The 17110-nt window shown below is 38.4% G+C and overlaps 1 protein-coding gene across 29 annotated transcripts in view; it reads right to left on the bottom strand.

Annotated features, from left to right (window-relative positions):
• Positions 1 to 17110, bottom strand: part of CLASP1 (cytoplasmic linker associated protein 1) — a 249181-nt gene that overhangs the window by 36737 nt on the left and 195334 nt on the right. For 15 of the 29 annotated variants that reach the window (XM_042445052.1, XM_042445058.1, XM_042445060.1 and 12 more), the window contains 8 exons: positions 16324 to 16568; positions 13074 to 13137; positions 12434 to 12436; positions 12070 to 12233; positions 10496 to 10574; positions 10110 to 10253; positions 5100 to 5243; positions 3971 to 4077 (listed from right to left, as the gene is read on the bottom strand). In XM_042445052.1, the coding sequence (XP_042300986.1) occupies positions 3971 to 4077; positions 5100 to 5243; positions 10110 to 10253; positions 10496 to 10574; positions 12070 to 12233; positions 12434 to 12436; positions 13074 to 13137; positions 16324 to 16568 (950 nt within the window). Of the gene's footprint in view, positions 1 to 3970; positions 4078 to 5099; positions 5244 to 7366; positions 7463 to 10109; positions 10254 to 10495; positions 10575 to 12069; positions 12234 to 12433; positions 12437 to 13073; positions 13138 to 16323; positions 16569 to 17110 lie in introns of all 29 variants that reach the window. The other 14 variants (XM_042445044.1, XM_042445043.1, XM_042445053.1 and 11 more) reach the window with 1 other exon arrangement.

The following is a 17110-nucleotide window of genomic DNA, read 5'->3' as shown; positions in this document are numbered from 1 at the left end:
GTATGGTGTAATATGGGATGAGGTCAATGGGGCAGTGACTCTGTGAGTGTGCCCAACAGTGAATGACACCAACTCTAGTGATGCCACCGTCCACAATATACCCAACAAGATCAGAAAATACCTATCAATAGGAACAGTAACAGGACTGGTTGTCTTGTGCTTCCTCTAATCCACACAATCTCAGTGCTTAATATTTTATTACACTTCATTAGCAGGCCTAGTAGCAGTCTCTACAAAAGAAAGGCTGAAATTGAATGGACCATGGAGATCAGGGAAACCCAATGTCCTTGGGCAAAACTGTAGAATAAAAACAAAGCTGTCACTTTTTATTTTAACCAATAATGAACCATGACTCTAATTTAGTTCTAAGCTATTGCTCTTGAGAATTCAAAAGCAGTAAGACTCTCAATAGAATTCTTATTGATTTGCATTCTAATAAGAGTGGTACATATCTGCTGTCCAGTTTCATTTTAACTTAACTGACTATAAAGGCTGAGGTCCTACATGCTATAGTTTCTCGTATGTCCTTACTAGCACTTATAATGCTTCACAAAAGCTGAAGCTCATATTTATTTCTATCACAAATGTGACTGGAAGGTTGAAAGACAGAAACGTATCGTATTACAGCTTATATTTCATTATTTCTTCCTTTTTTGTTCCTACTTATTTTTTCTGTCATCATTCTGCTGAAAATGTCAAGAAAGAAAGATAATTATGTTGGGAGATCGGGAAACCCCAAGAGATCAAACATCCCCCCCTCCCTCTTTTTCCTACTTTTTTTCTTATTCAGTTCTCACCACCCCATCCATTCTCAATGTAAGCCACTATGCAGGTTCCCTGCTGATGTCAGTTGTAAATCAAGGTCAATTTAAAAATTATAAGATTTGCCATACTGCAGAAATAAAACAGTTTAACATCACTTTAACTATCATGGCCCCATCCTGTGGAATCCTGGAATTTGTAATTTGGTGAGGTATTCAGCTTGGTCTGTCAGAGAGCTCTGTTGCCTCATTAAACTACAAATCCCAGGATTCTGTAAATTAGACTGTCATGGTAGTTAAAGCGGTCTCAAACGGCTTAATTTCTGCAGGGTGCATAAACCATACATTTCTAACAACAGTAAGATGTAGACAGAGGTAACATGAAACATGTTAGCCCAGTTTCCAGACCTAGATCTGTCAGTGCTTCCTCTGATTCACTATCTTGTGGAAAGGATGTATAGAGAACCTGTCATCATTGTAAGGGGAAACCCCACAGAATTTTGCATTATAGAACAGATTTTATTTTTGGGATTGCTGGAGTATTCAGTCTCTTACTTTGTTTCTACTGAGTTTTAAATACGTTATATAGGCAAAGATCACACTGGTGTATAAATAAATGAAAAATGCTGTAAGACTGGAAATGGAAAGTCAGAAGTAAATCTGCTATGTCATAGCAGCACCCTCAGGAAAGTCACTCAAGAAGAAAGACAGAAATAGTAGTAATGTTTGCATAATACTGTTACACCAAAATAGGAAAATGAAGTATAACAAAAAAACCTACAAATTCCATTTTCACGTACCTGTGAGGTGGTCATCCCAAAACATGAAATCCCTGTTTTTCAAGAATTCTCATATACATGGGCAAAATGTGACCAACTCACCTATTCTACCAAAGTGTAACTATACCAGTGCACAATTTTATAATACCAAACCACAGATTTCAGGCAATTTCCCAACAATTTAAACTAAAGACATATACTTTGCTGTAGTTCTAAGAAATGTAGTTTAAAAATCCAAAAGTAACTCAGCTATAGTACAAGACATTCCTTTCATTATTTCATTTCATTCATTCATTCATTCATAGTTTTCAAAGTTCTGTTTTTAATATACCTAGTGGTTGCAGGACGGGGGTTCTGTTTGTTTTTAAAATTCAAGAGAAGGAGAAATACAAAGGAACTAGGAAAAAAAGAAACAGAGAGCGAAAGCCAGAACCAAGCAAATCATAATGCAATTCAGAAATATTATGGTCATTTAGAGTGTGAATAAGAAAACTGCAAAAGATGATTGAACAGAAGCACCAGAAATAATAAAGCAGTTGACTGAAATGAGAAGTGCTAACAAAGGGATATCACATTTTTATAAAACGTGTCTGACATTATTATATTCATCTCTGTATATGAACAATATGGAAGCATGGAAGCAGTAAAACAGGACTGACTAGATCTCTTCAAAATAAAGAATATGACAAAATTTTAAGTAGCTAGAAGAATTTACAGTCATTAGATCAACGAGACATCTCAAATTTTCCTGCACAACACTCGCTTGAGATTTTGGAAATCTCTGAGCACAATTTAATGTTTATTATGGATGTTTCTACTTTATAATTTATTTAAATTATAAATTAATGATTTTAATCATAGTTATACATAAATTTAACAATATTTGTTTTCCTTTCCTCACATCTGTAATGCAAATGTAGTAAGATCCACAAAGTTCATAATAAACATTCCATTTAAGCCCAACATAAACATTCTGTACTGGAAGAGATGCTTAAAAGACATGTTCAGGCTGCAACCCTTTAAGAACTCATCTAAGAGGAAGCTCCCAATGAACCTATTCCTAGGTAAACATGTGTAGGATTACATCATATTGTAGGGGTAGGGAAGCTGTAGTCTGGAAACTGTATGCAGCCTCCCTAGAGTTATTTTTGAAACCCCAAGGGACTCCAGCACCTCCAATATATATTTTTAAGGAAACGTCATCACATTTCCAAGGGATGTGGGGGTTAATTTTCTAATGTCCTTTTGCCCAAATGGGTTGCTTTTGGGCCTAGGAGAGGCCTTAAAAAACCCAAAGTGGTATATTAAAGAGTAAATCAACAAATAGCAATTTATTAAGAATTAACAGCACTGGAGTGGGTTCTATGTTAGCATAATCTGAGAGCGCTCTAAGAAAAAAGCAAGTCCTAAGTGATCCAAACAGGACAGCCAAAGCATTTCATGATGAGATAAACAACATCTATGTCACTATGTTCTCGCTATACAAGACTTCTTCAATATATATGCATTGCTTAAAACTTGGATATTTACATTTTTCTCTACATATGCCAAAATACATGGAGAGTTGGAAACACACCAATCTAACTGAGGACATGTTAAGATAAACATCGTAAAAATATAATATTTGGTATGTGGTACCAAATTTGGTATCAAGCTTGATACCTTCATGCTGCATTAATACCTGTGATTTCCCATTCTAATGTTTTTAGGTTCCAGTGCTCCTAAAGCTGGATTCTATTTCTCGGAGAATTATCCTTAGTTCCTCTGAACTATCATAAAATACAAACCCACTGGATCAAGACAAATACAGCAACAAAACAGTAAGGTAATAAATAAGTTCTACCTTCATTCTCATTTCAAAATGTTCTGTGTTACAATGTGCAGATAACACACCCAATTAGAATCAGTTACAAGTTTAAGAACAACATTCTTTATATTCTAATCTGCCCTACTTTCTAATGTCATGGGTAGAGACATTATCAGTGTTGTACCAGCAAATATCTTTCTTCATATTTGGTTTCTGCTTAAAATAAACTAATAAACCAAATAATAATAAAAACTCAATAAATAAAAAATACAGTACAAAAATATGGATGGAAACATTCTTCAGAGGAATGTATAAATGGATTGCCTTTATGTCATGTTTACGTGTGTACATACATAAGCTCGTATAATTCAACAATGTAGATGCTGCCTTGTTTTTTTAGACATGGTCTTAAAAATAAACGAGTACTTTTGCTATTAAAAGGGACAGCTTGGCATTATACTGTGGTGCAAATGAGCTCCATTTCTGCTCTACTTTCAGAGCTAAGGAAATGTATTAGATACTTGCTGATAATGTGATTCTTGAAGAGACACAATCTAAACAAACTTATTTTTAACAGACAGTTTTTCATATTTTGTGTCCCTCTTTAAATTAAACTACATTACCTTGGAGACAAGCCTCCATGAGAACAGTTGGTAGGTGAAGTTAAGGGGCTAGTTCTGCTGCTAGGATGACGTGAAGGAGTTCGGCCAACAGTATTGCTAGGGGAACCCTATTAAACAAACGAACAAGAGAAGAGGGGAGGGGAAACAAATGATGTGTCACAGGAAGAAGGGGGTTAGCCAAAGTATGAAATAAATGTTTCCATATATAATTTATACCTTATACATTGTATGACTTACAGTGAACCTATTTTTTATTAGGCACTTGTCTGTGAAGCATAAGCACTTATCTAAATAAGAACTAACCAAACGTCAATGGTTTCAAGATTTTGCAGGTTTATAAGAAAAATTGTGTCAAAAAAGCTCAAAAACAACCAAAATGGTATTCTGAATTATGCAAGCCAAACGTCTTCTAAACAGCTCAGCTTATCCTCCAATCTAATTCAAAATTTAGCACCTGCTTCTCTGCCCCATTTCCACATCCTTCATTTCTCCCAAACTCTCCTGTTTAAATTCACCTTACCCTATCTGCCAGGAGCATTAAGGCAGTGTGGTCCAACTGCAAGGGAAAGTTCCATTCTTCTCCATGTAGTAGCATGCCTGGAGTACTAGTAGTATGCCAAGACTGTCATTAACTCCTAGGAAAACTACATTTCCCAAGTACACAATAACAGTTTGCTACAGAATGCTGACATGGAACACACCAGAGTGCTAAGGTAGAGGGAGGATCAATGATAAGAATTCTTGCCTTGTCCAAGTGGCTAGACTAACATGCTGCCACCACTCCTAGCCTGAGATTAAAAAGGAAGAGAGCATTTAATCAATAAAAAGTGGCAAAATCTTGTAATTCCTCTTTGGCTTGGATTTCAACTTTGCTAGAGAAGACTTTGGCATCTGATGCTCAGCCCCTCTTTGAGAGGATCATGATGAGCTCCAAAAACTGACACCTGCACATATGTACATTTATAACAGTGGAAACTACATTGTTAAAAAGTAACATTCATAATATCATGTAAAACTAAGGCTTCATATTTTAGAAGAGATGTGACTACAGACATTGGCAGCTAGTACAGAAATTAATGCTGACAAGGTTTTTATTTTGTTTTAAAGGAAAAGTTGCGAATAATCTTACCACACTAGTGTTACTGGAGTTCTTGAGGTGGTTGTGTAGTAGCCTGGTAGCACCATCCTGGAATGTTTTTGGCAAGGCACCAAGTAACATAGTAAACTCAGGAGTGTTTAATTCAAACAGAGAAATCAGGACAATTTGTGCTGCCTAGGAAGAAAAGAGAAAAACTGAATCAGTACCAGGACCATTAAAAAGAAATCAGTTATGTCCTACGGTGAGGAGGTCTTATCAGGAGAAACCTGGCAAGTCAGAGCCATTAATAAAGACAGAGTTTGTCATAGGCTTCAGTCAGATGTGAAGAGTATGGTACATTCTAAATATTCAAAAGTGAAGCATTATTGGGAAAAGAGCGGGATATAAATAAATAAATAAATAAATAAATTGCTGAAATCAGTCCATTGAATACATTGCAAGTATTACAGTCAAAGATGCACAAAGCATTTTCCAATTCAATGAAATGCTTCTTGTTTCACTGTATTATGGTTTAAGAAAATAAAAAAAGAAGGTACATCTACTCTATTTATCATTTTGCCTCCCACCATGACCCAGTATTAAAAAGGAACCTTGTAATAAATACAAGACCAAAAGAGTTGATAAAAATAATGTTTATCCCACAGCTTTGTTAGATATTCTTTCAAAAATCCTTTGGCCCCTGCAAAACCATTTTAGGACTTCAACAATCTGAAGTGAGACCTGAATCCTGTAGTTCATAATCAGGTGGGTCTGCATTAGTCATGCACTTTATTCCCCGAGTCCAAATATCTCATCTTCATTAAATAATAAACCTTGGTTTTACAGACCCCATCACATGCTATGCAATATAAGTGTGGTTATTCAGAAGAAAGTCTGTAGCAAAAGGAGACAGCCTTCCTAGTCTGTTCTTACATGACAAATACTTTCCTTGTTTTAATATATTAGCCACACATTGTGTCCACTTTGTCCTTAAGTAGACTTGCAGTTGTGCAACATTTGTTGATGGTATTGATGTATTTAGCAAACTTAGGCAAGATGCTTGTAGGCAGACAGTGGATTTTGCTTGGGAAAAGTAATCCACATCCAACATGACCATCAAATTGCCATCTCCTTACTTGTTTATAAACACCCTGAAGACAGTTGTGGGAGCAAACTTTCAGTGGCTGAACTGGATATGAGAAAAGGTGACAAGATTCAATGTATGAACTGTGACTCTTTCTCCTTAAGGGAAGCACCACTTGTCAAAAACAAAGTTCTAGACTGGAAAAAGAAAATTATTTCTTTTGGATGCAAAAGCCTAACTGGCCCCTCTTTTTGCTAAGCACAGTACCTTCTAGCTGGGTAGGGACTATCCAATATCCAAGACAAGATAGCCCTGTCCATTTTACTGTAGAACATTTGTCAAAGTACACATTCTCTGAACTGAAAATATTATCACAAGCCAAAGGTCCAGGAAAATACTACTTATCATGGTGAATAAAATAAAAGGAGAAAATCATGCCAAACTACATGAAACACTCAGAAAAATCATGCACACCCTTGTGTTCTAATTTTAGTTCAGTTGAGAAAACCCACATGCAAATCAGTGGTACAAGCAGGGGGGAAAACATACTCCAAGTTCCAAAAATCCAGTTCCATTTCTTAACTGCCCAGTAGATCTGATCTTAAACCAGAACATCTGGGCCAAGGTGCAGCCTCTGTTCCTTGACTCTTATTCACTTCTTTTAGAAGGTAACAGTTTATATTAGTTTCTAATGCACATTTATTTCCCTCAGGAATATGCTAATGATATGTCTCTGAACTTAATATTCCCTCAGGTAGATGAACTGAGTGTGTATGCCATTCTTCAGTGGCCAGAGAAGAGTGGTGTAAGCACTTTGGAATGATCTGGGTTGTCTGTCTGTACAGACAAAATTCCTTTGCTCTTAGTTTCTTGGAGAATTGTGAAGGGCCAACTTGAATACAGAAGGAGCCATATCCTAACTCTGGATTGGGAATCTGATCATCTTCCACTCAACTTTAAGATGTGAATTCATCTGGTACTGCAACTACCTGCAGAGTCTCTTTAGACAGCAGTTGTCTCAATTTAATTCAAATATTAGAGCAAAGGGAAACATACATTAATACACACACACACACACACACACACACACACACACACACACACACAGAGTCACCACTGCATTTTTTGTCAGGCCCTCTCAGTCCACTTCTTTCCTCAGATCTAGACTAGATTAGAACTCTAGACTGCAAGCAGAGTAATGTCTTATGATTAGTGCACACTACTTTTAGTCTACCTGTTTACACTTCTCTTCCAAGTTTCCTTCACCAGGACCTGACGAGGCTGTTGTTGATCTAGCTGGCATATCCTCACCTACCCAACTATGCATGGTCTGAGTTCAACAAATAGGAAAGGGAACATTGTTTAGCAGAAGCAAGCAGACAATTTGTAATGACCAATATAGAAAAGCAGTTATGTATTTAAGTTTCTTGCCAGAGCTGCATTTTCAAAGCAGGTGATAATTCTCCAATTTAAAAATAATGTCACCAAAACAATCACTGTCATCTTACCTGGGATCTTAGATACTATTTTACTGCTAGTCAGTATTATTCAAATTATACAATTGCCAGTGAACCACACACTGGTACTCTCAGGCATTATAATGTTCTCCAGGAATACCCACTACTACATATGGTGGGCCTTTGGTGTCTACTGGGGTTTGGTTCCATGACACACCATGGATATCAAAATCAGTGGATGCTCAAATTCCATTAAATATAATGGATAGTAAAATGGTGTCCCTTATATCAAATGGAAAAATCAAGGTTTCCTGTTTCGAATTTTTAGATATTTTAAAATATTTTCAAGATGTGAATGGTTAAATCTGTGGGTAAAGAATCTGTGAAGGGTCAGTTGTACTATTTGACCTTTTCTTTTTTTATTGGGAAAATAAATAATAGGATTTATTGCAATGTCACTGAAGTCACTTTACTCAGAAATCATTTTGCATTAGATAAATGTTATGTAAATGCAAAATGTCCCCATATATCTAAGTGCATAGCCCTAAAAATCAGAAGTAAGTGTATACACTCAGAAATCCCATAATTTTCAGTGAGGCTTACTCCTAGGCAGATGCACACAGGACTTCAGCCTGAAGCAGCAAAGCAACAGTAACAGCAAAGTAACTAATCTGACTGTTGACTAGACTGTTTTAGTGCAACAGTGTCAGCAGGTCTCAGTAGATGATGCCATTGTTTTCCACCTGGCTATGAAGGCATAGCCAAACACTTCTTTGATTCCCAACTTGCTCTCCACCAGCCACTGGGAGGAGGCTGCAGAGAGTAAACAATGAGTGGCGGGGATAGGTCTGGTCACTGAGGAGAATAGAAGACAACACCAACTTCTGCAATGACCAAATAGGCTGGTGTAAGGTGGATTTACACCTGCATATGTCACTAACAGGTTGCCAACCATAGTTTCCAGTGCTATGTAGGGTTACTGCCCATCTGTCTCCCTTTTATTAGTTTCTATATTCTTGTTATTCTCACCTTCTCCATAAATTGGATTGTTTTCTCCATATCTGTACTCTGCTCTCAATAGTTGCCAAGATGCTATTCCTCTTGGCTTGTACATAGCAACCATGGCACCTTTTAGGCAGAGCTGAGAACTCCCTAGAACTACAGATCTGATTTTATAGTGTCATTTGTGACACATTTCAATGGCAAGCATGTTATACATGAAGGACACCCATTCTGGAAACTGCCCTGATGCAGAACTCTTCTCATTAGTTAATCCAGAAGGTCTAACTGTACAGAAGGCATGGGAAGTATTGAGATCTGCTGCATACATTCCAAAACAGGAGGAAAAGAAAGCACAGAACACAATTTTTCAGAGTAAAACTAATAGTGAAATAATGCACCTTACATATTTACTGAAAGATTATTAACTTCTTGAAAGAAGTTTCAAACCATGACTAGTGTGGTTTTATGAAGCCAGTATTATTTCTGTAAACAGAATCAGTTGTTAAGTACAAATAGGTTATGTACTGAAGAGCTGAGATGAAGAGAAGGAATATCTGGTGAGGCTGTCTTTTGGGTACACCACTGCTAGAGGCTGAAAACTAGCAAAAATGGCCGAGTGCTTTCTTTATACAGAACATGCTCTCTGCAGGAAAGCTCACCTACCTTGTTAACTTTTAGATACCAGATACTTTTTTATTCCCTTAGGTCTTTTAAGTACAGTATTGTAAGTACTTTTGTGAAGACTTCTTCCTACTACTATTAGTACTGCACTTATGTTGTTCTACATCTTACTGCTGTTTGTTCTATTTACAGTTAGTACAGTATGTTGTACACGATCCTGGAATCAGAAATTATTCAAAGAAACAAATCTCTCCAAGTCTTTGATCCTGAGAGCAATATGCTGCTAGAACCTGTTTTCACTTAACCAGAAAGCTAAGCATGAACTCTTGTCCTATCAAATATAAATCTTGAAGGTGTATAACTGAACCATGTCTCCAAACTATACTGTTTTCTCAATAAGATACTATTTAGACATCTGTCAGTTGGCAAAGCACAAAACCTTAATAACTTACTGTTGTCCAACCACTCGTGCTCTCAAAGACAAAAATTAGATTTATCTGATATGACAAATTCAGACACAGTCTTTCAAAATTCCCAGTGTTACATTCACTGTTTCTTTCTGCCAGGAGGAGCATTGATTAACAATGTTGCTCCAGGCAAAAGGAAACAGTGGATGCAATCCTGTAATTTTTGAAGGCTATTTATGAATTTCAACAGAAAGAAGGGGGAAAGAGGCAATTTTTGGTGATTGCCTTGTCCCCTCAAAAACCATTTCTCAAAATGCAGCACAAGACCCCTTGACTTGGGGGAGGGGGAAATAAGTGAAAATGGCTTTTTTTTTGGGTGAAAGGAAGTGCAAATTATAGATCCAAATCAATGTATTTCTACTGTTCCATTTCATAATTATTATAATTATTTAAAGGAAACATCTACCATTCTCTCATTACTTTCACTCACCTTTCTCACATCTGAGCTCTTTGGTTCTGTTGTCCAGGTAATAATCCTAGAAACTGCAAGTTTTGCCTCACTGGAGTTTACAAAATCTGTAGGGTCCATCTGTCTGGCCAAGGATTCAATGTACTTCAGGATTGCCACTTTTACCTAAAGTGAGTGAGACATTTCTGTAAGTAAAAGATAACCTCACAATAAAGCCCAACATCCCTTCCTCATACCTAGGGATCATCTAAGGAAAAATCAGATTTAGATTTTCTGGAAGCCTTTAAAATACAGGTATATTCACTGAGTAAGTTATGACATTCCCCACTTTTCTGTTGTCAAGTATTATGTTCACTTTGCTCTGAAAGATAAGCACTTCATTATGAAATGACAAAGGCATTACTTACCTTAAGGTTTGGTGTTTGAGTTTGATCTACAATAAATCTCATCAAAATATTAAACTGCTGATCAAAGGGGAAAGAATCCCTAGAGTGAAAAGAATAGGAGAAAAGGCATGACAATACATTCTATTTCCACCTGCAAGATTTAGGTAGAAGCAGAAGCAAACCGTTAACATTATACAGTGGGTTCTTGGTATCCACTGGTGTTTGGTTCCAAGATGTTCTAAATCCATGAATGTTCCAAGTCCCATTAAATACAATGGACAGTAAAATGGTGACCCACATTTAAAATGGCAAAAATCAAGGTTTGCTTTTTGGAATTTACATATTTTTCAATATTTTCAATATTTTCAAGCGCTTGCAGTCCACACTTGGCACAGGCACAATGTACTTTCTTTCCCTGCAATATCTGATCTACAAAGAGGAAAAATAAAATACTGTATACAGTATCTGCCAATCACATCCAAGGGAGAACAGAATACAACAAAACACCAATGCCTCATATGCACAGAGATACTGAGCAGTCCTTAAAGCACTATTACATCTAACCTTCATTGAGCTTTGCAAGCCCTCTGCAAAAGGAAGAAAGGAAGGACACATGAGTGTTTCATACATTACATAATCTAAGCATAAACCTCCAGTTATTGACTGCTGAATCACATACAATAATCAGAGGTATTATCTGTTGTGATGATCAGATACTGGTTAAACTTCAAGCCTGTACAGTGATTTTAAATTATCAGTCAAGGCTCCCTGAGGAAGTAGGCATTCTGCTGGGACAGCTGTGAGGAGATTAGAGGCATGCATTTCATGGTTTAATGAAGTAAGTTAATAACAGAAACCTCAATCAATTCTTGTTTTGCTTTAAGAGGTCTTTAAACAGAGGCTGGATGGCCATCTGTCGGGAATGCTTTGAATGAGATTTCCTGCGTGGCAGGTGGTTGGACTGGATGGCCCTTGTGGTCTGTTCCAACTCTATGATTCTATGAGTCTAAAACACTACAGTTGGTCCTCCATATCCTTGGATTCTTTATCCATGGATTCAAAATATTTTAAAAAATACAAATTCCAAAAAGCCAACCTTAATTTTGCCATTTCATGTAAGAGATACACTTTTACTAAGCAATTGTATATCATGGGACTTGAGCATCCACAGATCTTGGTACCCACAGGGGGTCCTGGAACCAAACCCCAGCAGATATTCAGGGCCCAGTGTAATTATGATCTGGACTGGTTTAGGTGTGAAAACTGTAACAAATGTAATAAACCAATTGCATCCTCATCAATGCATCAAAAAACAGGGGATAAGAAATGTTCGTATCAAGTAGATTAATTCCTAAATAAATATAGTGATGCCTTTCAAAAACTGGAGAATTCCAGATGCACTGCACACAATCTGCCAGGGAACATTCCATACAGGTTGTAGGTGAGTTGTAGCTTAATATATTGAGAGAACACATGTCGAAGAAGGATATTCAGCATTATAGCAAAAGTGGGCCACTACATCTTCTTTTCCCAAGACAGGAAACTAGCATGCAGGTAAATTCACAGTTATCCACTGTTATCGGCAGATACACTACCTTGTTACATCCAGAGCTTTCTGCACTTTTGCCTGCACTGACCCCAGCAAATCAGCACCCATCTTCTTGAGTAACTGGGTCAGAAGGACAAAGAGCCAATCCTGCAAATCATCCTTGTGAATAATGATGAAATCTACCAGGGTTTCAAGAAACATGCTGAAAACCTGTAAATGAAAAGGAGACCAAGGTAAAAATCATGGTGCAAACACCACAAATAAATTGGGGGGGGAGAGCAAAATATATTTTCAACGAGGGATGTCTAACACCACTATCAGCACTGTAAAACTCTAAGATGTGCCATTTTAAAGAGATAAAAGAGGTGAGATTGGGAGATGGGGGTGAGGAGGAAGGAGAATACACTTACTCTCTGTTGTGAATTCCACCGCAAAACAGGCCATGCAACAAAACAAATCATTCATTAGTACACAGTTGTATAGAATTTAAAGTAAACTGCTCTAGGGCAGTTTCCCCTAGCACCCAAATTATTCACAGAAAATTTAAGACAAAATTATCAAAGAGCATAATAGGCTAGGGCAAGTGTTTACAACACAGTACAAAGAACATGTTTTGAAATAACCCATTTTATGATTCTATGATAAGGAAATGTTCTGCTCTAGATATCATCCTACACTTACAATGCTTAGTTGCAAATATTTATCAAAGCCTGCAAAGTCTGAAGCACTGTTTAGGACTGTGCTCAAATATTGTATTCTTGATAGGAGTAGAGTTAATTATTTATACCCTAACTTTGACTTCATGCATCTGATGTGGTGGGATGTAGGCCACAAAAACATGCTATGTCAGCTTTTGAGATAATATCTGGTTGTAGTTTTTTCCTCACAAAGTTGCCTAAAGTCAAACCTATCTCAATACATAACAACGTCACAAACATTCAAATAACTGAAGTTTTGAAAACTGAGTTGTACTACATAACAGAATCTTTATGAATATATTTTCTTCACAGAATACAGACATTTATTCTAAAGATGTCCTTATGATTTTACCTTGCTGTGGGGGTCTGCAAACATGCGCGTGAAGATCTCACACAGCCTTTTCAACTCAACTCGACTGAAACACAAAACAATAAAAGAAATTATTTTACAGCTGGTAGGAGGTATCTGGAAAGGGTAAGCAAATCCTTGTTACTTATATCTGAACTTCAACATTTATAGTATCATCAGATATTAGCTGTAATCTGGTTGGTTAGTCCCTGCTATAGTAACTGAATCAATTGCTGAATGGTGAGTCAAAATGTAGATGAATCCCACTGCTTCAAAGACTCTACTTTAGTCCTGTTATCTACATGGCCTAAGAAAATGTTTAGGCCATAGTTTGTCAAACAGGCTGACAATTTTTTTTGGGAAAATGGAAACAGGTATTTGAATATATAGAAAATAATTGGGGAAAACAGACTATTAAAATATTAAAAGATTGGTAATGAAATAAAATTTAATGGAATAAACAATGATAAGGTGAAAAATTTGATGAACTATGGCGGGTTATAGACCGCCCATTTGGGGCGGGCTGTACCTGCCCCTTTCCCCAGTGTATCGGGGTCTCAGGTGCCAGAAACGGCAGCCACTGAGGCCCCGATCCGCCGCTTTTCAGGCTGCGGGGAAGCGGCAAAACGCCGCTTCCCTGTAGCCTGAAAAGGGGTGTCCTTGGGGCTTCAAGCCCCAAGGACACCCCACGGCGGCGGGGAGAAGGAGAAAGGGCCCCCTTGACCCCTTTCTCCCTTGCTTCGCTGGGCGCAGCCGTCTGAAGGCTGCGCCCAGCGAGGCAAAGCGGCGCCGCAAACCAGGAAGGAGCTCCGAAACGGAGCTCCTTCCTGGTCCGCGGAAAGGGCGCACTAAGTGCCCTGGCGTGGACCGACAACGTCATGTCTGTGCCGCCCCGTATAGAGGCGGCGCAGTCGTGACGTCGTCATGGCGGCTCCCATGTGGAAGAGGGGCCGCCATTTTGTACGGACTCAGTCCGTACTAGGGTTAGGGAGGGTGCGGAAGCACCGCACAGTTGTAAAAATGCTAAGATAAATGGTACAGTTAAAAAAGGAGAAATACGATTTAATTTCCACATTAGTTAATTCATTATTTTACTTTTTCAGATATGAAAGAAATTTTTCTGTTGCTAGGCGAAACTCATTAGGAAAAGTGGATACCCCTGCTCAGCAAAATGAGACTGAAATTTAAAAAAAGATGATATCTCAACATGAGAAAAGGAAATTAAGAACAGGGGGAACATATTTAAAGACTTAACTAATTCTTAAGAAGTGTGAGAATAATACAGGTCCGACTGTAATAGCAGGAAGATTTTTATGTCTTTTATGTACAGTATTATTAATACTATATATATTTGTATTGTTTTCAGAAAGCTTTTGGATACTGTAGCTAATCTTTTTTTGTTTATTTGTCTTTGTAGTGTTTGTCTTTTTAAACTAATAAAATTTACAAAAAAAAGTTTGTCAAACAGGTCATACCTGCTACCAAATGCAAAAACACTAACATTATTTCAGAACCTACAAGAATGGACCTGCACAAGGAGGCTCTATTCCAGAAGAAGAGTCTATTTCAAGGGTGCAGAGACTGCAATATCAGCCTTATTACCTTGCCAGCACCTCCTTATGTTAATGGTTTTCCCCTCCTTTCTATCTAACTCTCTTGCACCCCACCATCTCCTTTAACACATGTGTGTTTGTGCGATTATGTGTGCACATGGATGCACTTGCATGCGCACACATGCACACACACAGAATTCTCTTTCCCAGAAACTGGGACTCAAGACAATTTGCACAATGTAAAACATAAATAGATAATGGCGGAATACAGACCGCTCATTTGGGGCGGCCTGCAGCCACCCCTTAGCACCACATATTGGGGCCAGGGCAGCCACAGCGGCAGCCCAGAGGCCCCAGTCTGGCGCTTTTTGGGACCAGGGAGAAGCGACAAAACACCGCTCCTCCCTGGTCCCAAAAAGGGATGTCCTTGGGGCTTCATGCCCCAGGACACCCCAGGAGCCACCTGGTAGCCGCTGCCAGGAGAGAAAGGGGCCACTTGGCCCCTTTCTTCCGGCTTCGTTCCTGCAGACATTTGGTGGCTGCGGAAACGAGGTGCTCCCCAAGAAGGAGCTCCATTTTGGAGCTCCTTCCAGCGTCACTGAAAGGGCGCCCAAAGTACCCTGCAACAGCACGAGCACGTCATGCCCGCGCTGCACCATTTGGCTGCAACGCGGCCTTGACACCATAATGGCAGCGTCTGTGTATACAGGGCGCCGCTATTATTATGCCACAGGTACATGCTAGGGTTGCTGGGCATCTGCAAAGGACACCCCGAGGCAACCCTAGCATGTATCCAGGCCGGCACAAAGCGCCGGTCTGGAAAGCACCAAAAATACAGGTAGGTAAAAACATGCTAAGAGTTATTATTAAAATGTAATCAAATTATCATTGGGAGTTTTTTTTTTAAAAACTATTTAAAACACATCCAATAAAAAAAATCAAGAAATAAAAGCAATCCAACATATTGGCTGCACCAATCTCACCAATTCTGTTTCCCTGATGGATGTGAAAAATCATATGGTCAGTCTTTTCCAGGATGGCATTTTAAAATCTTTATCATACCGTAAGTATTGTAGTAATGAACTATAACTATCTTAAACTATACACTCTGAGGACACCAATAGATAGTTTGACTTGTGATTTTGAAATATTTTAAAGAGTTGTTTTGTATGTTTGGGACACAGTGGCTCAGTGGTTTCTTCGGCTTAGTAACTGAGATGAGCACGGCTCTCTACATTCAGACACAACTTGACAACCTTTACCCTTTTTTTGGTATGTTATTAAATGTTTTTATTTGTGAATCCAGTGTTTTAAATGCTTTTTATCGGGTGCACATCTTCATGGTTGCCTGAGTGATGACAGATAAATGCTTTAAATAAACATATAATAAATATTGTTCTTACTAATTACTATTATATACCCTTTATTAACATATTAGCCAGTGTGAACAGAACATACAAGTCATAAGTGGGGAAAATGTGGCCTAGCAGATGTTTCCAAATTACAGCTCACAATCCCTCACAACTGGTCAAACTGGTGAAGGCTGATGGGAGTTATTGTTCTAACATCTGGAGGGCCATGTGGTTCCCCATCCTGATTATTAAGAATGGGGCCATATTTTTACTTCCTTAATTTGCTCTTCAGCTGCACCAAGAATGAGTTAAAAATAAAGAGTCCCATAAACTTGCTCAAGCACTCACCTCAGTGTCCGTTGGCTCTTCAGTAAATTCTGAAGGCCTATTAGCCCTTCTTTCCTTTCAGACCAGTTGGAACTAGCACAGTGATTTAAGACCTCAGCCACATCCTCTGTCTGCCGTAAGTAGTGGGGGATGCCTCCATTGCGGGAACCGTAGGAACGCTCTGAGCAAGCACTTGAAGCATCGCTGTTTGCATCATCATCAGAATACATCCCATATGGTTCATACCTTCGTCTCACTGGTTTTTTCTGTTGGGGTGGGTGGGAAGGGAAATTAGTACATTTTGCACAACTAAATTTTCTGTTTCAGTCCACCCTCCCATCCTCCCCCAAAAGGCCTGGTAACTACAGCATGAAAAAATGGCAGTTAAACTGCATCTAGATCCTGCAGGGGCATAAGAAATGAGCCAAATGGGATAGCAAGCAGATATAACAAACAAAGCATAATGAAAGAACTAATGGCTTTCACTGGCAACTATTACCTTAATGCACAGGTCAACAAATAAAGTAAGCTATACTAAATAAACTCTGATGCAATTTCAACATATCTCACTACAAATTAATCTACGCTTGCAATGGTGAAAAAGGTACCTCTCTCTGGTGGAAAGGCTGGTGAAATGAGCTGCCAATCACTAGTCTCACTAAAGCTCAAATGGCAGGAAAAGCATGTTATCCCTGACACAGAGAACCCAGAGGACCCCAAAGTAGGCTGAAAGCGCATACACACACACACACACACACACACATCCATGTTTTCCACATGTGTCAAATGAATGATGCCATTTCTGATG

Source organism: Sceloporus undulatus, chromosome 1 (assembly GCF_019175285.1).
Source record: "Sceloporus undulatus isolate JIND9_A2432 ecotype Alabama chromosome 1, SceUnd_v1.1, whole genome shotgun sequence".
Taxonomy (NCBI): domain Eukaryota; kingdom Metazoa; phylum Chordata; class Lepidosauria; order Squamata; family Phrynosomatidae; genus Sceloporus; species Sceloporus undulatus.
This window is presented reverse-complemented; position numbering and strand designations above follow the sequence as displayed.